This window comes from Apodemus sylvaticus, chromosome 8 (genome assembly GCF_947179515.1).
Source record: "Apodemus sylvaticus chromosome 8, mApoSyl1.1, whole genome shotgun sequence".
NCBI classification, from domain to species: Eukaryota; Metazoa; Chordata; class Mammalia; order Rodentia; family Muridae; genus Apodemus; species Apodemus sylvaticus.
Window position 1 is genome coordinate 68,235,436 of NC_067479.1, and position 19,950 is coordinate 68,255,385.

Sequence of the window (19,950 nt, forward strand, 5' to 3'; positions counted from 1 at the left end):
AATGGGCCTAATACTTCCTTTCACACACATGAAATATATATATATATAAAGTGAGATATCATTCAGTCTTAAAAAGTGCTGTGAAATGCTGTCTTCTGGACAAGACATGACTGTGCTCTAAAGAACTCATTGCAGTTAAGGTTATCTTCACAGGATAACAAAAGTCCAGCAGCACTAACTCAGTGGGTTACCTCCCCATACCTCCAAAAGCGATACAAAAGTAGGAGGAGCATGCTGGAGGAATCCAGAAGAGTGGTGGAGTAAGGTGGAGAGGATCAACATACATTGTTCATATATGTATGAAAATTTCACACACCACAGAAATGAATGAACCTTAAGGACACTATGCTAAGTGAAATTGGTCACCAACTGACAGACATTACTTGATCTGTGTACAGGCAGTCCTAGAGTGGTTAGTTACAGCATCCAGGAGGACTGACATTTAACAGATTTGGAGCTTCAGCGTTTTAGGATGAAAGAGATCTGTGATTGGACAGACCAAACAATGTGACTGTACTTTATGCCACTGAGCTGTGCACTCAACAAGCTTATGGAAATAACCTTTGTATCATGTAGTTTATGACAGTTTTTAAAGATAAATCAAAGAGCACACTTACCTCTCCATCAGCTGCTAAAGCCATCGAATGATGTGAACCACAAGCCACTTCAACCACCTGCTTGATCAAGAGATTAGTACAGACTTGGACAGGAGCAATGCCTTGGTTGGTGGTCCCATTCCCCAGCTGGCTGTATCCATTATGGCCCCAGGCATAGACGACTCCATCTAAACACATAAGCATACGAAGCACTAGCTCAACAAGAACTGGTAAACCCTGAACTCCCACTGCGTCAGCATTTGTGCCCTCCTCTATAAGGTGACCATTAGTAGTAGGGAGTCAGGGAGCGAAGCGTTAAAGAAAGAACATGGAGGCGGAAGCAATCCTTTCATGACAGGACTTGGCACTCATACACAAGATCAACATTGTGGCCAAAGTCAATGTTTATGTATAAAAATAGACGTCTCTAGATTGGATTCTTGCAGTAGGACAGGAAGATATAGAGTTCAAGGGCACCACTGGCTAGACAATTCACTTGAGGCCAGCCCTGGTTACATGAGACAAAAACTTTGGGAAACAGATAGATACTGTATTTAACAAAGCAAATCAGAAAAGGCATAAGCCAAAAGGGGAAGTGGGCAGGGAGCCAACTCCAGCTCTAGATTTCTAACGTGTGCCATTATTTTTTTTCTTTTACAATTTAAAAGTTCTGTGAGCTTTATCTATTTTTTTTTATTATTATTTTCTATATTCTTTGTTTTCATTCCTTGATTTTCCCTTTCCCGGTTCTCCCCTCCCCATAAGTCCCATAAGCCCTCTTCCCTCCATCCATTCCCCAATCAACCCCCTCCCACTTCTCAGTCCTGGCAATCCCCTACATTGCTGCATCAAGCCTTTCCAGGACCAGCACCCTCTCCTTCCATCTTCTTGTGAATGATTTAATACGTGAATTGTGTCTTGGGTATTCAGAACTTCTGGGCTAATATCCACTGAGAGACTCACAGCAAGAACATACTGGGCTCTCCTGTTATTACCAGTTGGGATGCACACATTTGCACATGCACACATGCACCATGCACAAACACAGCTACAAGTAAAATTTATTTATACAGGGTTTTATTAAGTTTAGTAATTTTCCACAATGTTAAATGTAAGGAAAATTCCGAAAAGAACAGAGCAGAAAAAAAAGGAAAGAAGAAAGAAAGAAATTATGAAAAATTGTAAAAATCTTTTCTAGCAATGAAGGCAGGACCTATAGACTACTAATAAGCTAAAAACTATCCACTCCAGAGTAGTCATGACTCTTAAAATACCTGGAATAAAGAAAAAAAGACCTCTCTCTAATATGACAGACAGAATTTAGCTCTTTGTCTTCTTTCTTGCCTTTATCCTTTACACACAGGGATACTACTTTCAGTTAAGTGAGTATTGCCATGTTCATTACTGGAGACTATGTATGACTGTGTATGTATAATTTATAGCTGGGCCTCTCTCTTTGCTTCAGACAAAAGAGTAAAAGTGGGTCTGTGGGTCAAAGGTTCACAGGCTTGAGCATGTCCAAGCCTCTAGTACATGTGTGACTAGCAGGGCCTGACAACATGCAGAGTGACTGCAGAACTGGAAGGCAGCAGCAGGAGGATCCAGGGTGCTCACTGGCCAACCAATCTAGTCAATGGATAGACTCCAGGCTGGTGAGAAACCATGTCCAAAGTCGCAGGTGGGAATAGAGTAACACTGACCACCAGCCTCCACACGTGCACACACAGAAAGGATGGAGGTCAAGGAGGAATTAGTGTCAATACCACATCTTAAAAAGTGCCATGATTGAAAATTACAAGAAAAACTCTTCCACCCTAAAATCTTGAGGTGAGCCAAACCACTGAGTCACATCAGTAAGAGTAAAATAGTGACGTCTGAAGACAGCCTCAGATTCTCTCATGCCCCTTTCTTGCAATGTTTCTAGAGAATGTGTTTCACCAGGTGAGGGTAAAATCCAAGGAGGACAACACCAGAAACACACACACACACACACACACACACACACACACACACAAATGGGAACGAGAAAGGATAACGTGAGGATGACAGTGAAAGAGAAGCTTTGGGCAGGCAGCTGTCAAGTTCACAGTTCTAAAGGAAATGGGGCTCCAGAGATGATCTGATATGTAATATTCTGTAGAAAGGTTGGACACATGTTCATGATAGATGGCATAGGCCTCAGTAAGTGAAAATGCTCTAAGCAATTATCAACCTCAGGAACTGGGAGTGTGTGTGGGGGAGGGGGTCATATAGAAAGGGAGAGGCCCAGCTATAAATAAGACTTACACGGTCCCCAATAATGAAAATGGCAATACTCATTTAACTGAAATGGTAGTATCCCCGTGTTTAAGGGATAAAGGCAAGAAACAGAGAAGACAAAGAGCTAAATTCTATCTGCCACAATACAAAGCTGAATTGAAAACTCAGATGTAGAAACAGAAGTATCTTATTTTAAAAATAGGAGAGAAAATAGGCAGTAAATGGTTCAGTGGATAAAGGTCCATGCTATGCAACCTACGTAAAAAAGAAAGCTGGATATGATGACATGCATCTGTAATCTCAGCATACAGGGAAATGGAAGACAGAAACAGAAGCATCTCCCAGAAGTCTAGCTGCCAGCAAGCCTGGAGTACACAGCACTGCAAACAGACTCTGCCTCAATAAGGTAGAAGGGTGAGTCAACAAGATGGCTCACTGGGCAAAGGTACCTGCTAACCAAAGATGCAAGCCCAAGAGAAAACCAACTCCAAGAGTTGTCCTCTGAACACATGCATGCGTGTGTTCACACTCTCACACATATACGACAATAATAAATATAAGTGATCAAATTCCTAAAGAAACACTAACGAGTTAAAGTGGTTTCTTCTAAACAGTAGTTCAATCCCCAGTACCTCACACACATACATGTGCACATCAGTAAGAGAAGCAAGCGTATGCGTGTGTATACTGAATGCATATGGGTGTCCGAGGTGAACATCCTGTGTTTTCCTCTACCACTTGTGTTACTGAGTCTCACAATGAACCTGAAGCTCACCAGTGACTAGGCCAATTTACCCACAAGTTCCAGGGATCTGCCTATCCTCCATTCCTCCACTGGAGTTAAAGGCAGGCACTGACATACCCAGATTTTTACTTGGATGCTGGAATCTGCACTCAGGTCCAAATGTCTCAACAGTAGGCACTGTACCAGCTGTGCCTTTCCCACAACCCTTTGCTTTTGTTTTGAGACAGTCTCATGTACCTCAGGGTGGCCAAACTTAATATACAGCAGAAGGTGGCCCTGAATTTCTGGGCCTTCTGCCTCCAAAGTGCTGGGATTATAGGCATGTGCCACCATCTCTGGTTTTAAGTGGTGCTGGAGATAGAATCCAAGGCTTTATACATGCTAGATAAGTATTCATCAACAGAGCTACAGCCCTAGCCTCCACTAAAGTGTTAAATTGTTTTTAAAACTACTGGGGAGATGTCTCATTGGGTAAAACACTTGCCATGCAGGAGAAGAGGGCCTACATAGGAATCCTCAGAACTGTGTAAAACGAAGCAGGATAGTACGTATCTGTCACCCAAGGAGAATCCCAAGAAGCTTGGGGTGTACCCTGCATAGCTTTAAACAATGAAGTGGTCTTGTCTTAAACAAGGTGACTAGCAATGACCAATGGGTCATTTGCACTGTGACACTCCCCCACACCAACACCCACTTTTCCACACTTCTACATGTACTCAAACATGAACTCACATGAACACACATGAACACACACATAAATACATACAGAGTTTTTAAAATTATTTGATTGGTTGTAACACACATAATATAGATATAATAATCAATTATACATATGGCATTCAATGTATAGCATGCTTAATATATTGCATAAAATGTACTATAAAGATCAGAAATTAAACAAAAAATTTTCTCATCAAACCCCAATTATTTGTATTCTAAACTTAACACTCAAGATATTTAAAAAAAAACATATTGTGTAGACACTTAACATAATTCCAAAAGGATCATGACAGCTTTCAAAGATCACGACTTTGAAGAAAGTTAGTAATTTGAAAGAATGTCTTTTAGTGTGTTTGCAGTGTTAAAAGTGTCATTCAGTATTTAGGGCCAGGTATCAAGAACTGTTTGGAAGATTTCAAACCCTTAGGCCACAATGAACACTAGTGAACCAACTGGTAGAGCAGCAGCTCAGGGCCACACTAGTGGCAATCACATGACTACTTAGTTATGACAGAGCTGCCTTACTATGCTCAAACCCTGTCAGACTCCTGCATGAGGGCGCAGGCCAGTTCTCACAGCCCATGTGAATGAAGAGTGCATCCAGACCTGAGGCACTACAAGTTAGACACAAAGTGAACACAAAGGCTGACACAGCATCAATGGAAACCAGGGTTCCCTGGCACAGATACAAAATCTGCCACCAAAGGCTGCCTGCCCTAACAAAACCGGAGCACCTCTGTAAGTGATAAAAGACCTAAAGCTCACAGGGAAGAAGTTACACGTGACACACTTTCAGAGTGCCGCTTGTCCACAGCACTGACAGTTACCAAAGGAGAACATATATGCTTCTATGGTGACTGTGGTGAGGCCCAAGGACAAGAATCTGTCCCCTTCCCTATGCTTCCATATGGCAACCATATAGATGGTCTTCAGAGTAAACTAGGATCTCGTGATTCAAGATTCAGCAGCTACACAAAGGAGAAAAGTCCAGTTTATGTGTGTTTATAAACATTCTAAGGAGGGCTGGATAAATGGCTGAGTATAGACCTTTTCAGAGGACCCAAGTTCAATTCCCAGGACCACAGCAGATGGCTTACAACCACCTATAACTCCAGCTCCATGAGCCTTTAACACCCCTGGCCTCTGCAGGCCCCGTACTAATGTGTACACACACCTCCTCTGCACACACATGTATTTCAAATAATAAAAATAAAATTAAACATGTATTTGTATATATTTATTTAACACATATTTATACTATATGTGTATATCTGCTAATATATTTAATTTAACGTATAAGCTTATGTATTATATATAACACTTTTATATATACTTACAAAAATATAATTTATGTATAAATTGTGTGTGTGTGTATAAAAGAAACCCTCTCAAAGTTACTTTGTGTTTACAAAACCACTGAAAAATCAGGTTAGAGAAACCAAATCCTTTGCCCTGTCCAGAATTCTGCAACTTACACTGAAAGTCTAAGAACCTTCCAGACTGTCCATGTACAAGACACACTGCTGCTATGCTAGAGTTGGCCTCAAGTGTCTTAAATTGTTCCTTCTTTGTATACTTGCCCAGAAATAGAGAACAATCCAAAGTTAGTTATTTGATTTTCCTTTTCCTTGGCTCAGAATCAACTGTCAATTACCCACAAACCAAAAGGCCAGTTTCCTGTCTTTACCTTCAGTGGTGAGGAGGACATGGGGACCACTCCCGTAACTAAGGCTTTTGATCTTTTTTCCACACAAAGCTTCCAGTTTCTTGGGCACCAGAGTGCTCTGGTTATCTCCAGTTCCTAGACAGTTACTATAGTTCAGTCCAAACACGAAGACCTAGAAACAAACATCTTCATTTACATCATCTGAATTAAAATCACAGCTCCTTGTCCCCTGCTCAGAAAATAAGGTGCTCACATCTAGTCTGACAGCCTCGGAGGCAGGGGGAGACTAATACAGATACTAAGAAACCTGCAGTGCAGACACTCAGACTTCACAATATTAGTCTACACCATAGAGCAGAAAGGACTAAAATATGAACTGGAAAATGAATCAAGGTACTTTTCCTGAATTTCAGATTCTCTTCATCCCAAACCTATTCTAGGCCTTCAAAGTATTAGGTTTCAAGCCCAACTGCTCAATAGGCTCCTAAACTAAACTTGTTTCCGGTCTTACCTCATCATTGTCAGTGACATAGATCGCCTCGTTGGCCGAGGTGCCAAAGACACATGCTTTCCTGATAGATCCGGTTTCCTGGGGCGAGAGCAGAGTGAAGATTGGCCACTTTCCTACGTCCACCATGACTGTGGCTTTGGGTGGTGATTCCTATAAATAAACTAACATCTCTGCTGTAAGAAGTGAAAAATAATTCAAGAAAAAAATTAATAGCCACTAAGCTAAATTTAACAAGTTTTTAAATTATTAATAAAAGCCACCAAACGATAATTCCAGGAAGATCTACCTACCATTAGTGAAATGGATCATTCAGGGTCAAATCCTTCTGTAACTTTCAAAACAGGCCTGTTCCTGAAATGAGAGCACAACATACTAGAAACAGGTGCTTCTCTTGCCAAGCACTAGCAGACTTACCTGCTATAAACACACACACACACACACACACACACACACACACACACACACACACACACACACACACTAGCACCCAATACCCAAGGCTGGCTACCTATATGGATCTACCCTCGCCTCAGGATATTCCACTCAGATATTCCGAAAAACGCTACACTACTAAACCAGAACTCTGGAAGCAGGAGGCAGGTGGGAATGTGAGTTTGAGGTCAGCCTGCTCTACATAGTGAGTTCCAATACATCTAGAGCTACATAACAGAGAGATCTTTTCTCAAACAGACATTACAATCCTAATTTTTTCAGTCAGTTCCCTGCAGGTTGGGGGTAGGAGGAGATTAAACAACTCCAAGCATCATTTCCACATCCACGCTCATTGTGCCCAAACCCAGGGCACTGAAAGACTTCTCTTTGTACAAGGCCCTACCACACAGAGCTACTGCTGCATGACAAGAATGCTGTATCCCCCAGAAAACTGAGCGCAGGTGAAGCTGCAAGAGGAAGTGAGTAGAACTGTCTAAGGACACAGATGTCACCTAACATTGACAAAGAGAAGGCTGTTTACCCCAATCTGGGTGCTGAGCACAGCCATGGATTTATGCAAAGACCAGTAGGTGAGGTTCCACTTTCTGTAATGCTGAAAAGAAGTGTGGGGATTGCAGGAGTCTGCTCAAATACAAAACCGATCATGCTAGTGAATTCCCATTCTGGCTCTCAGCTCTGCACAGAGAACAGAACTAGGCTTTCCTAGTGAGGGCCCCTGTGCTCCTTAAACCAGCCAGGAAAGGCAGGTTTCCACACTAACCCCTGCCTTCTGAACACACACACTATGAGAATGTTGTGCGGATTCAGCCACCAAGGCCTCCTTTCCTACCACCCAGAGACTGCTCCCAGTGGCACCAAGGATCTTATTAGCCCCAAACATCATCTCACACATCCAATGAGAGTCAACACCTTAAAACATCACTAGAGTCTGTCACTGCAACCAGATGCCTCTAGCGATTCTCAAGCATTCTTAAGGATATGGGTAGAGCAAAAAACATCTAATAAAACCATTTCAAATGGTAAAAGAATATTGGAAAGTTAAGTCTCCCTTCCACACTAAAGCAATCACTATTATCAGTGGTTTGTAATTCTTTCTAGGGGTAGTAAATACTCATGTATGTGTGTGTGTGTGTGTGTGTGTGCACGAGAGAGAGAGAGAGAGAGAGAGAGAGAGAGAGAGAGAGAGAGAGAGAGAGAGAGAGAAGAGACGAGACACATAGACAGAGAAAAGAGAGAGAGAGAGATCTGCATACAGGTGTCTAGCACAAACGTATTTTCGAACAGAACACAACTGGAAGCTTTATCCACGTCTTTGTAGTGGAAACTGCTCCTGCTTAGCACTAGGAGAGCTGCAGCACCTCAACAGCTTTAAGGCAGCCATTACACTGAGGAAACCGTGCCTCTTACTAGAGGCATTTACATAATTTGCAGCTTTATTCTGGAACACTGAAAGTACTGCTTGCATATGATACTGAATAAATGTCTTACTTTAAACATAAATTTCTAAAAATGAAATTGCCAGGTTCAGGTCTAATAACTATTTTACCATTGACAACTATTTCAAACTGTCCTTTATAACTCACCACAAATGCAGAACAGCATGTGTTTAATGCTTTGAGGTACTCTGACCCTACTTATAAATGACCTTATTTCAGTGACAGAGAGGGGAGGGGAGAAGAGGAAGGAGGAAGCAAAAGGAAGAGAGGAGTGAGAAAGAAGAAATGGCCGCCAAATGCCAGGTCCACGCCTCTTACAGAGCAGATGTGGCAGAAGCCGCGCAGGAAGTGCTGCTAAGCAGGTTGCTGTTTCAAGAAAATTAAGAAGCATCTTTTCCTTCTATAATATAAACCATACAGAATTGGTCTTTATCATTCAAAGTTTTACAATATGGAATTTTTTGAAAACATAAGATTCAAGGCCAGCAAAACTGGCCAATGACTGGTCAAAACTGGTCATCTCTTGCCAAGCCTGAAGTCCTGAACTTAATTTACAAGACCCAAATGGTAGAAGGAACCAACTTCCAGAAACTGTCCTATGCCATCCATACCACAGCACATTTACATACAATAGAGCATCACACAAAATAAATAAACATGCAATTTTAAAAGATTTAAATGTAAGATTCATAGGCTGAGGACTATAGCTCAGTTCATACAGTGTTTTCTTACCATGCACAAAGTTGTAGGTTCAGTCCCTGTAATACCTGCACTACAGAAACGGGGGCAGAATCATTCAAAGTCATTCTCACCTATGCAATGATTTTGAGACCAGCCTGGGATGGATACCTGAGACAGACAGACAGACACACACACACACACACACACACACACACACACACACACACACAGAGCAGGTATGTCAAGTAGAGTTAGAGATTGATTCAAAACACAAAGTGATATTACTATTCTAAACCATATAACTTTCAATGGTACAATTACTCCTACAGTAACTCTGCCCTCAGGGCTTGGCAATTTCCTTTAAGATCAAGCTCACCTTCTAAAAGAGGGTTAATTTTATGAGCTGAGTTTGAATGTGGCTAAATTAGGTGAAGCTGTGTTTTACAAGGCATTCATCCAAAGGCTGGTAAGTTCAGAGTCAGTGTAAGAACCTGCTCAGGCATCTCCACAGGCTCAGCTCATCACACAAGAAAAAGCACCCCTGGCACAGCAGCAGCAGGGACACAGTGTCTTAGGTGAGTCCGGCTCTTCAGGCCCATATTTGCTTTCAGCCAGTCAGTGTGGTATGCTTTTATCTTTTCTGAGCCTTGATTTCTCAAAACTCTGTTCCAGCTCTAAAACTCTGTAATTCATAGTCAACATGTAAAGAAGATGCTGCTAAAGTCAGTGTTAACACTGGCCAGTCAGGAAGAAGGCCTGGCTAACAATTATCATATATAGAGCAATATTAGTTAGTCTGGTCTAAACAAGAAACACAAGTATTAACAGATTTACTATCAGCATGGGTTATTATAAATATATTAATTTACCTACTGAGGTATGTGGTTAAATAAGCATATATGTGCTACACACACGTACACACACACACACACACACACACACACACACACACACACGCGCGCATCTGGAGGCCAGAGATCAAGGTCAGACATCTTCCCCTGTCTTACTTTCTGAGACTGTCTCTCACTAAACTTGGAATTCACTGACTTGACTGTCTGGAGCAAGACTGCAGATCCACCTGTTTCCACCTCTGAGCAACAGGATCACTGACCAACACAATCACATTCTGCTCTAGGAACTGCTTTCTCACCAACAGAATTAACACATTCAGCCAGAATTATCGATTTTTTGTTATGTATCTCTTTTGGGAGATACTAAACAAAGGTAAGAACAGAGAAATGTCCAGCAGAGGTAGATGTTAGGACACCTTTCACCCTCTCGGTTCTCAGGCACTAAGACCAGACCTTGCACCCTTGCCCATTAGCACTGCAGACAATAACCCACTCTCCAGGATGGCTTTTTCCTAGCTATGGTGCTATCTCTCAGAGAACCTGTGGCATACAGAGGAAAGATTATTTTATACTCTCAAAGGTAAATTAGGGGAATTCAAATGCAGACCTTCCAAATTTAAAACTGATGGCTGAAGGAGCTGTGAGTGAATCTTCTGAGGCTTCTTAAGAGTCTGTTTATTTTACTTTCCTCTAGGAATCAAGAGTAAGGTGAGATGGGGAAATTTTTATTTTGTTGTCCTGGCAAAAACCATTCTTGTATGTGCTTATAGAGTTTATAAAAACAGGAAATTGAGATGAATAGTACAAGAAAGTTTGTTTTTAATGAAATAATAGTCTCAATATTATAAAATATTAAGAATTTACAGCTGACTTCTAAGTTTATGTCTTTAATAGACCTCAGGGCTCCTCTCCCAGACTAACCAGAATGTTATTTGGAACAAAGGGAATGATGTCACCAACAGGATTTTCTCCCTCTGAACAGTTCTTCTGCTGACCTGAAAGGGAAAGAGGAAAAAGCAACTCTTCAAAGCTAGACAGCACCAAAATTCTAACCAGTCTGCTGTGGTCTGGGGTGCAGGAAGCAGTCTGGAACATTCTCTACATGAAATAGCTAGGTGGAGAGGACAGGACTCCAGAGGCTGCATGTCGCCAGCGTCTACTCTATAGCCACACGTGTACTGTCAGATGCTGCAGTGTCAGATACTCAGGACTTGTAAATTTCGAACTGTGTTTAACTAGCCACTTGAAGTGTCTTTATAAACTGAATGGGATCTGACCTTAATCATTGGTTTAAGAAGTGGAGCTGTCTCACAGATGAGGTCTTTTTGTAGTTCATGAGCTACTGATAAAGTCTAAGAGCCTCTCAAACAAAACCAACACAAACTCATGTGAGCCAAATTAATAGTGTAGCTAACTAATTCCTCTGCACTTACAATAGATACAATGACGCTAGGTACCCTGCCCTCTGAAGGTCAAAGGCCTGAAAGGGAGTCTGATCCCAAGTGGAAACCTTAAATGTAAAACCCATACTGGACTAAGCAGATGACAGGAGACAGCATGCAAATACACAACCCATGTGACACAATCATGTGCTAAGTCTGCAAAATAATGACAATTATATGAAAATTATTTATCACAGAAAAGTTGTCATATGGAATTTGAGAGCTCAAATGCTCAGGGTTCTAGTAATAAAAAAGTATAAGCATTTCCTTAGTGAAAACCATCACATTCTTTCCAGAGCAAACATCTTTAATTTCTTCCTTTTGTATCAGCCTTCTCCATACTGGGATGATGGCAATGTGCTACCCTGCCCAGCATCTAAGAGCCCTTTTGTGCATAAAGACAAGGATACAGCCATTTTCTCTATTTTTCAGTTCATCATATCTGTATTCTAGGAAAACTTTCAAAGAAAGAGGTTCTAGGGTTTGGGACAAACCTTCTGGAGTACAACTTTGCAACTATCACCCATCTATGTTACAACAAAAGATCAAGAAATCCTTTGGCTTACCACAGAGCTAAATGCTACCTTTAACAGCAACTCCTCCCACACCTACTCTGGTGGGCTTCTGGATGCTGAGGTGCTAACCCTCCTGATTAGCCTGGCAGTACAGCTGCAGGTCCAGACCAGTCTCTAAGACAGATCAGCCCCAGATCTTTTAGACTAGGAATACATTTCACAGTGTCTTCACTCATTCAGTGTTAAAAGGGCTACAAATACAATACAGTTTCAAACATTTGCTAAGACACTAATTCTATCAATGCCCCAACTTACAGTGTAGTATCACTACTACAACTTACAGAACTGGGAAAAGAATTGGGACAAGTCTTAAGTCTGTGAACATCACATGCTGTCTTCATCAGACACAGCTAAGGCCACCTGTACAGAGGTCACTGAATATCGGCCTCACAGCTTCCTTTGCAGACAGCATGAATACTGTCCTAGAATTTCCCAACCCTGACATGTCGAATTCATTTGTTTAAGATGAGACTGGAAGATGCTATAGCTGTCCTTCTCCAAAGTCAGAAATTATTTGACTTGAAATACAACCTTCAGTAATTGCCCCTGGGAGCACTCCTTCAGCCCTGTCACAAAAGGGTCTGCTTTTATTTCACGGTCCAGAAGTTTCTGGCAATTTTACAAGAGAGACTCTGATAGTTCATTGTTATGTTAGGAGATGACACTGAAATCATGTGCTCTGGTTGAGAAACAAACCAGCACCCAAGTGGCTATAGGATTAGTAAGAGAGAACAAATCCTGTGACGTGGACTATGACAAAGGATACTTCTCTTTAATTCCAGCACTGAGGAGACGGAGGCTGGAGGATCTGTATGAGTTAAAGGCTAGTCTGGTCTACATAGACAGTTCTAGGCCAGTCAAGGCTACAAGGAGAGACCTTGTCCTAAAAACAAATAAACATACAAAACAAAATAGGTAAGACAGAGCCCAGAAGTTAAACACCATTGTCTAGATTCTATAGTCTAGAGGTACATTCTGATCTCAGAATTCTCTCCTCCAGAAAGGAGGTCTTTCTTTCTGTTGTTTTTAAAGCTCTGGTCTGAAGTAGAACAGGAAGCTGCTCAGAGTGCTCCTAGGAAAGCTAACCTTTGGTCTGTCCATTTCTGAAGTGACAAGCACATTAGAAATGAGAGTTTGCTTAAGATTCCCTCCCCCATAAGTGCTTATGGAAGCTCTAACATCTTCTGAAAAATCAAGGATTTGAACTATAAGCACGATGCTAACTTCATCAAAGGACAAACCACACTGGGAGAAAGAACATAGCACATTCATAATTCAGATTATCTCACAAAGTGTTAAAACCAGTAACATAACCATATCAGTAATAACCAAAATCAGAAGAAAGTTTTATAGTCAGTTATACAGTCTTCACTTTAACTTAGTATATTTGTTTATGATACAAGATTTAAAGATGTGTCATCAAAGCATGCTACCAGACATGTTGACAACACTTTTGTCCTCAGGGTTCAATCTTGGAACTCTCTGTCTCCACCATTTTTTTCTTGTGTATCAGAAAGATATTCCAGCTAATAGTTGGATACTTGAAATGTTCAGGTTTGCAAACTACAGACTTTCCTAACATCTTCAGAGGTATCAGAAAAGACCATCCTGAATGAACTCCAGCACGTGAGTATGATAAAGTGTATCTACTACTCCCAAAATACGAAAATAGCCTAGTTATTTGAACTGCTATTCTCTACCTAAACTCCAGAATCAAGCAGATTTTGGTAGCTACAATGTTCAAACTCTTGCTAGTGGCTTTCTTACAGTTTGAAATCTTACTCTGTGAACTCTGGGACTCCTCAAATTTCCAAAGGAAATAGAACTCTCACCCTAAAATACAAAATGTTTTCTCTAAGTAGTAAAATTACAGATTATGTACATTCTTCTTTATATTTATTTATATTTTCTAAAATTTTCTCCATTCATTGCTTGTAAATGTTTGGTTTGTTATCAAGACAGGGTTTCTCTGTGTAGTTCTGACTGTCCTGGCACTCGCTTTATAGACTTCTTATAAACAGTAGATTGTGGCCTAGAAATGCTTGAAAACTTTTTAAGGAGTCCATATTGTGAGCTAAATATATAGTAGATAATTAATAACTGACATGTTAGGAAATCTATTCTAGTTAAAGTCCAGCAGTTTTCATCACATCACATTTCATACAAGGTAATGTAATCTTTTAAACTTTTAACTATAGATCCTAGTAAGAAAGAAAATGTATTAAAATGTCTTATCTGGCCTCTAGACGCATGAAAGGCCCAACCTTTGTTTCGTATGCTTCCTTTTAAGTACCAGATACAGAAAGAGCAATTCAACTGCACGACTCTCTTGGATAAAGATCGCAGACTTCTCAGCTTCTGGAACACACAAGCACTCATTTTAAAACTTCAGAAAACAAATTTTAAGCTACAAGCTTCATAGCTTTGGTTTTCTGTATACTTTCTGGGATTAGTAGAACTTAAACTCTTTGGATCTTAAGACTTAAAAATCACAGAAGAAAGACTTCTAAGATTGACGCATCACTTCCTCTTCAATAGGCACAAAGAGGGGGAAAGAAAAGAAGAAAAAAAAAACCCGCCCAGAAGTACTAGCAAAGTCACCGGTGTTCACACAAAGGAGTAAAAGTCAGGCCACACATGAAAAGAACCTAAGTACTGTTGTGATTTAAATTGAAGTCGGAATTTAAAAGACACTTGAAACTCCCATCAGGGTCCAGGCATCCTCTCAAGCCTGCCCGCATTTCTTGCTTTTGATGCTATCCCCGCTACAGCGCACGCCAGTCTCAGAAACTCCGATTTTATTTTATTTTGCCACCACGAGCTTTAATCCTCGCAGTTAACCGGGCAAAGGCAAGCGAGGCTATGAATGATTTTTAAAAACAAGATTTATTGTCTTATAAAACTGCAACCCTCGGCTTCTGCGCCCTGCAGCAGTCAGCTTCCCACCGCTAACCTGCGTGCCTGGCGTTCCTCTCCAGCAGGACCGGCGGCAGCGCGGCTCCTCAGAGGCAGGCCGCGGGCTACGCCATTCACCCGGCTCGCCGCCGCACACCTAGGTGAAGTTCCCGCAAGACGGAGTCCCGGGGCGCGGAGTGCGCGTCGCCGGGGAGCCGCGAACGCGCCCGGTGCGCACGGCCCTCAGGAGGGCGCGGACTCCGCAGCCGCTCAGCAAGGCCCCGCCCGGCTCCCTAGCTCGCCCGCTCGCCGGCACCTCCGCGTAGCAACGCTCTACTTCTCAGGCCGCCCCGCCTGGCCCGGACTCCTCAGCGCCGCCGCCGTAGCCGGCTCCTCCTCCGCAACCCGGGTGCGAGCGCAAGCGCCAGGGCCAAGGGTCACGTGGGCGAGCCTCGTCACGTGACGCCGGAGCGGCGCGCGCCCTCCGTCTGCTCAGGTTCCCGCTCCGGTTTTGTATTTTTAGGCCCCGGCCGCGGGTGCAGCGCTGGGTTGCGTGGAGCTCCTGAGAGAACCGGAAGGTGAAGGCGTCCCAGGATGGCGGCAGAGCGTGGCCTTCCTCCCACTCCTCCCATTCCAGGCCGCTGTTCATCTCTCTGCCCGGTTGGAGGAAGGCCTGGACACCTAGGTCAAGCCGGCAGAGGCACGGATCCTGAAAGCTAGCTAACTGTCCCAGAACTTTTCTTGTGTTAAGCCGGTAGCCTGAGGTCCGGAGGGGAGCGGCTGCTTTGTGCATCATAGTGTATCAGAAGAACACTTATCAGCTGTAGAGTCCCTTATCTCCCTAGGCGCTCCCATTTGGCACTAGAGACCAAAGTCTATACTTCTTGGCACCCCAACATTCAAGCAATCTTGTTCAGACTCACCTTTCTCTCTTGAGGTCCCAGTGGTAAATACAAATCCCCTTTGTTTTCTGTTTACCACTAAGCAGATGCGGTCTTATAAAAACCTTACTGCCAGCAGATAATTCCCCCAACTACAACATTGCTTTCCCCCTATAGGAAATTCTTGTTTCTCTTGAGTACTTTTGGTGGATTACATCCCCCCCCCCCTTAAATTGTTCAGTATTTGTTCATTCTTTTGCCTTGATCTCAAATGTTCAGAATCACCATCTCCTTTCTTGAAGAAAAACAGGAGGAAGAGGTTAAAAACAGATTTTACTTTGAAATTACTGCAATATAGTCATTGAACGCTATTTTATATCCTAATGTTTCTTTCCCTGTAGTCCTAGTCTCTGAGTGAAATGTATTTTTACCAGTTTAATGACTCTGGCTCTGTTTTTTTCTAACAATTCCCCATATCGGTCTTCTCTCATCTTTCAAAATTGAGGTCAGACACCATCTATTCTTGCAGACTCAACAACATCTGCAGGTGTTGTAAAAGTTCATTAAGACAGCCTCAGCTGCAACTACTGCTCTAGTTTCCATACTCAAAGCAGGAATTTCACAGTGCAGGGAAATGTATACTGTGCATCTAAGAGATTAAGTATTGTCACCTGATCTCACACATTATGAACTCTTGAGAACAGGACTATATGGTCTTACTACAATAACTGACAACTGATTAGATTCTCACTGTCAGCCAATGGAATAGCACCACTAAAAAAATGGAAATTTGATAGACTTGAGGGAGGATAGAAATGAAAAAAATGTGGGGACATAGGGAAGAAATCGTTCCCTTACCCCAGAGTCTTTCTGAAGCCTTTTAGCAGCTGCAAATAGAGTACAATTAATGTTTGTGCCTACAGAGAGACAGTATTCCTTTTATATAGAAATATTTTTCAAGTAAGAATGTTACTTCCAATGAGCTATAAGCTATATAATGAGCTATAAGGGCTGAGTGTATCTGACCTCAGAACATCACCTTACTTCTTTCACTGATTTAGTAAGGTTCTTAAATGAGAATCTTTCTCTCTGTGTCTCTGTGTGTTTCTCTGTTGTTGTTGTCTCTGTCTCTGATGAGGCAGACTGTGAGAGAGAGAGAGAGAGAGAGAGAGAGAGAGAGAGAGAGCAAGAACACATGCAAATGTGGATGCAGGCAGATTTCATTTGCAGTGAAATATTAACTTCTGTAAACATTGAAAACATCCAATTTCCCCACACATCCTTGTGGTCTGGATTTTGTTTTGACCTATCAGCTGTAATTCTCTCCATGTTGCCTCAGGACTTCACAGTTGCCTTCTTCCTTAGGAGCCCTTGGAGGTACAGCTTCAGAAGCCATCAACATCCATGATACACAACTATGATAAATTCAAAATATGTGGGGATTAAAAAAGATAAAAAGCATTCTGATTAACATGAACGAAGCCGGTTAGCAAAAACGCCTGGAAATCCCTCCCTGAAGCTGCATGAAACAAAACTGAGCACATTGGAGGAAGGCCCCTGGGGTGGCCTTCTGAGTGTGGGGGAAGGGTGAAGCTGTTTAAGTAACCTATAAGGGTCATGACATTGGGAACTGAAGGTGTTAGAGGACTGGTCCTGTCCCTCTTTCTAGACTCCTCCCACCCCATTCTGAGGAGAGCCTTTCTCTTCAGTTTTAGAATCTATATTTCTATGTTCCTGTGTCCTGTATTATTTTGTTCTAGGAAACAATAGCCTGGACCTTGGGCCAGTACCCCCAGACTCAGAGCCCCATCTGACAAACATACTCACACTCTCTCTTGAAGAGCAGACAGACACCTGTGTGCTTGGCAGGGCACTTTCTTCTGTGCAAGCACTTCTTGATTAACTTCATGCTTAAGTCTGTGTTAAAATCGCTTAAATACCAGCTCAACCTCTTTTTAATTGAAGTTTTTAAGAATTTCATGTGTAAGTATTGTGTCTGCATTGTTCGTGCCCCTCCTCTTTCTGCCCTCTAGCTCCTCCCGTGTTCCCCAGATTGCCTCTCAAATTATTGAATCTCTTCCCTCCCTCCTAACCCTACCCCCATCTCTGTATGAGCACATGCAAAAAGAGCAGGCAAGCAGATGTCTTCCCACAACTGTGGAGGTCAGAGGATGGCTTGTAGTAATCAGCTTTTCCCTTCCACCCTCCGGATCCTGGGTGTCAAACTCAGGCCATCAGACTTGGAAGCAGGACCCTTTACCTGCTGAACCATTTCAATGGTCTGTATACCAGCTTTACTGCCTGCTATCCTTACACTAGCACAACAGATTCAGGTACAGAGAGATGGCATAGCTATGAAGAGGATAGCTACACATAGATCTACTTCATGATCTCTTACTCACCGATGTTAATCTAACAATTGCAAACTGCTATCAGAAGAAACCATTGCCAAGACTCAATGTAATATAAAGTGGGGAGGTAACACTTGAAAACAGCAACCAGCCAGTTGGTGGTAAATTAATCATATTGGACCCTTTACACTCAGGAAAGGGAAGTCATTTATTTTAGTAGGCTAGGTGGGTATACTCATTATGATTGTTACTTCAGGATCTCAGCCAATAATATTACATTTAATTTTTAATTTTATTGTTGTGTATACACACACACACACACACACACAAACAACAACACTGTGTGTATGTAGCAGTCAGAGGAAAGCTTTCAGGAGCTGGTTCTCTTTCAACAAAAGGATCCAGGGATTAAATTCATATCATTAGGCTTGAACAATGTTCAATTTATGTTCTGTTTGATTCACCAATTTGATTCCACCTATCATTGCATCAGAACAAGGAACCTACTTAACAGCAAATGAGACATAGTCTGGCTCACATTTCTACAGAAGCTACTGGACTGGTCACATGGTACACTACCTGGAATCTACTGACTTCATTAGCAACAAAGCAGCCAGCTGACAGCATGACAGAAGAGCCAGCTTGTAATGATCACCTGTGTTGGGGGACAGAGATGGTCTAAACATTGACCATTATATGGGGCTGTACCCCCACCCCCAAAGGAGCGTCCTGGGCAATGAAAGGACAAAGGCATGGAAGTGGTGATACCCCTGCTTTCTATCATTGGCAGTGCCCACCTTAATCACATCCACAGGCCACTTGTTCAAGGGTCTTCATTCCCAATGTGGGATCACTTAAAAGGGAACGCAGCAAGAGTCCTCCAAATTGAAGCTACACCACTATCCAGACACTTTGAGTCCTTCATGCTAAGGACCAGTTCTAGAGCCTGCCAGTCAATCAACACAGAAAATGGGGGAGTGAGGATGACTATAGGAAAGGCAGAAAAAAGATGAAAGAGACAGATATGTGAGGGCTGCTGGTCAATACCATGCCAGCAACGGGTGTATGCTCAGTGTCTTTTAAAAGCAAGCAATCAAAAGCATGACCAATTCCAGGAAGTTTAACAATGACCACAAATGCTTACATGGCACATTTATGGTACATGGTAACTATATTTGACTAAGTCCTTTTCTTTCATGCTTGGGCAGACTCTCAAGGATGTATGTGTAAGTAGAGGAACTTGGCTGGATATAACACGTCTTAACTAAAAACAAAGACAGATGTCAGCAGACTCATTTACAATTAATCATGAGCAAGAAGTCAGCCAAAGTTAACTCTGGATGTGCTCTTTACATGTCCTCCACTTTTTTCCTATACAAGCCAAAGCTTAGCTATTGGCAGAGAAAGACTGTGCCTGTCTTAGGCATCCTCCTCAAGAGGTGTGGGTCTTACCTGTCATTGGTACATGAATCCTAGCATTTGTGCCCTGACTTAGGTTGATCCATCTCTGAGAGACTTATCCATTTTTTTTTAATCTATAAGAGGCACACACTTTATCAGTCATGGAGCAGAAAGCTGTGTCTGTCTTAGGTTGCCATCTTGGAAACACAGCTTTTACCCATCATTGGCACGCAAATTATCTTGTATTCATAACCTGTCTTAGGTTGAGAAGGTTTTCAAGACAATCTTACCCATTATTGGATAACAACTTCTGCTAGGGAAGACATTGGAGCTTGAATTTATGTAACTTTGCTTTGACATCCACAAAAGCTCTTTGACATCTGTTTCAATTTATATAAATTCCAACTTGTACGATAAATGTTAGTTTATATAATTTATATTTGGGGCCACCTGCTGGATTGGATTAGTACAGTCAGGTGTTCTTCTG

General features: G+C 42.1%; 1 protein-coding gene across 5 annotated transcripts in view; it reads right to left on the reverse strand.

Annotated features, from left to right (window-relative positions):
• Positions 1-15,322, reverse strand: part of Rcbtb1 (RCC1 and BTB domain containing protein 1) — a 35,133-nt gene extending 19,811 nt beyond the window's left edge. The window contains exons 1-6 of one of the 5 annotated variants that reach the window (XM_052191298.1): positions 14,889-15,320; positions 14,200-14,293; positions 6,788-6,848; positions 6,498-6,670; positions 6,008-6,158; positions 618-784 (exon numbers count right to left, since the gene is read on the reverse strand). In XM_052191298.1, the coding sequence (XP_052047258.1) occupies positions 618-784; positions 6,008-6,158; positions 6,498-6,623 (444 nt within the window). In that variant the 5' untranslated portion in view covers positions 6,624-6,670; positions 6,788-6,848; positions 14,200-14,293; positions 14,889-15,320. Of the gene's footprint in view, positions 1-617; positions 785-6,007; positions 6,159-6,497; positions 6,671-6,787; positions 6,849-14,199; positions 14,294-14,888 lie in introns of all 5 variants that reach the window. The other 4 variants (XM_052191300.1, XM_052191301.1, XM_052191299.1 and 1 more) reach the window with 4 other exon arrangements.
• Between the last annotated feature and the right edge of the window lie 4,628 nt (positions 15,323-19,950).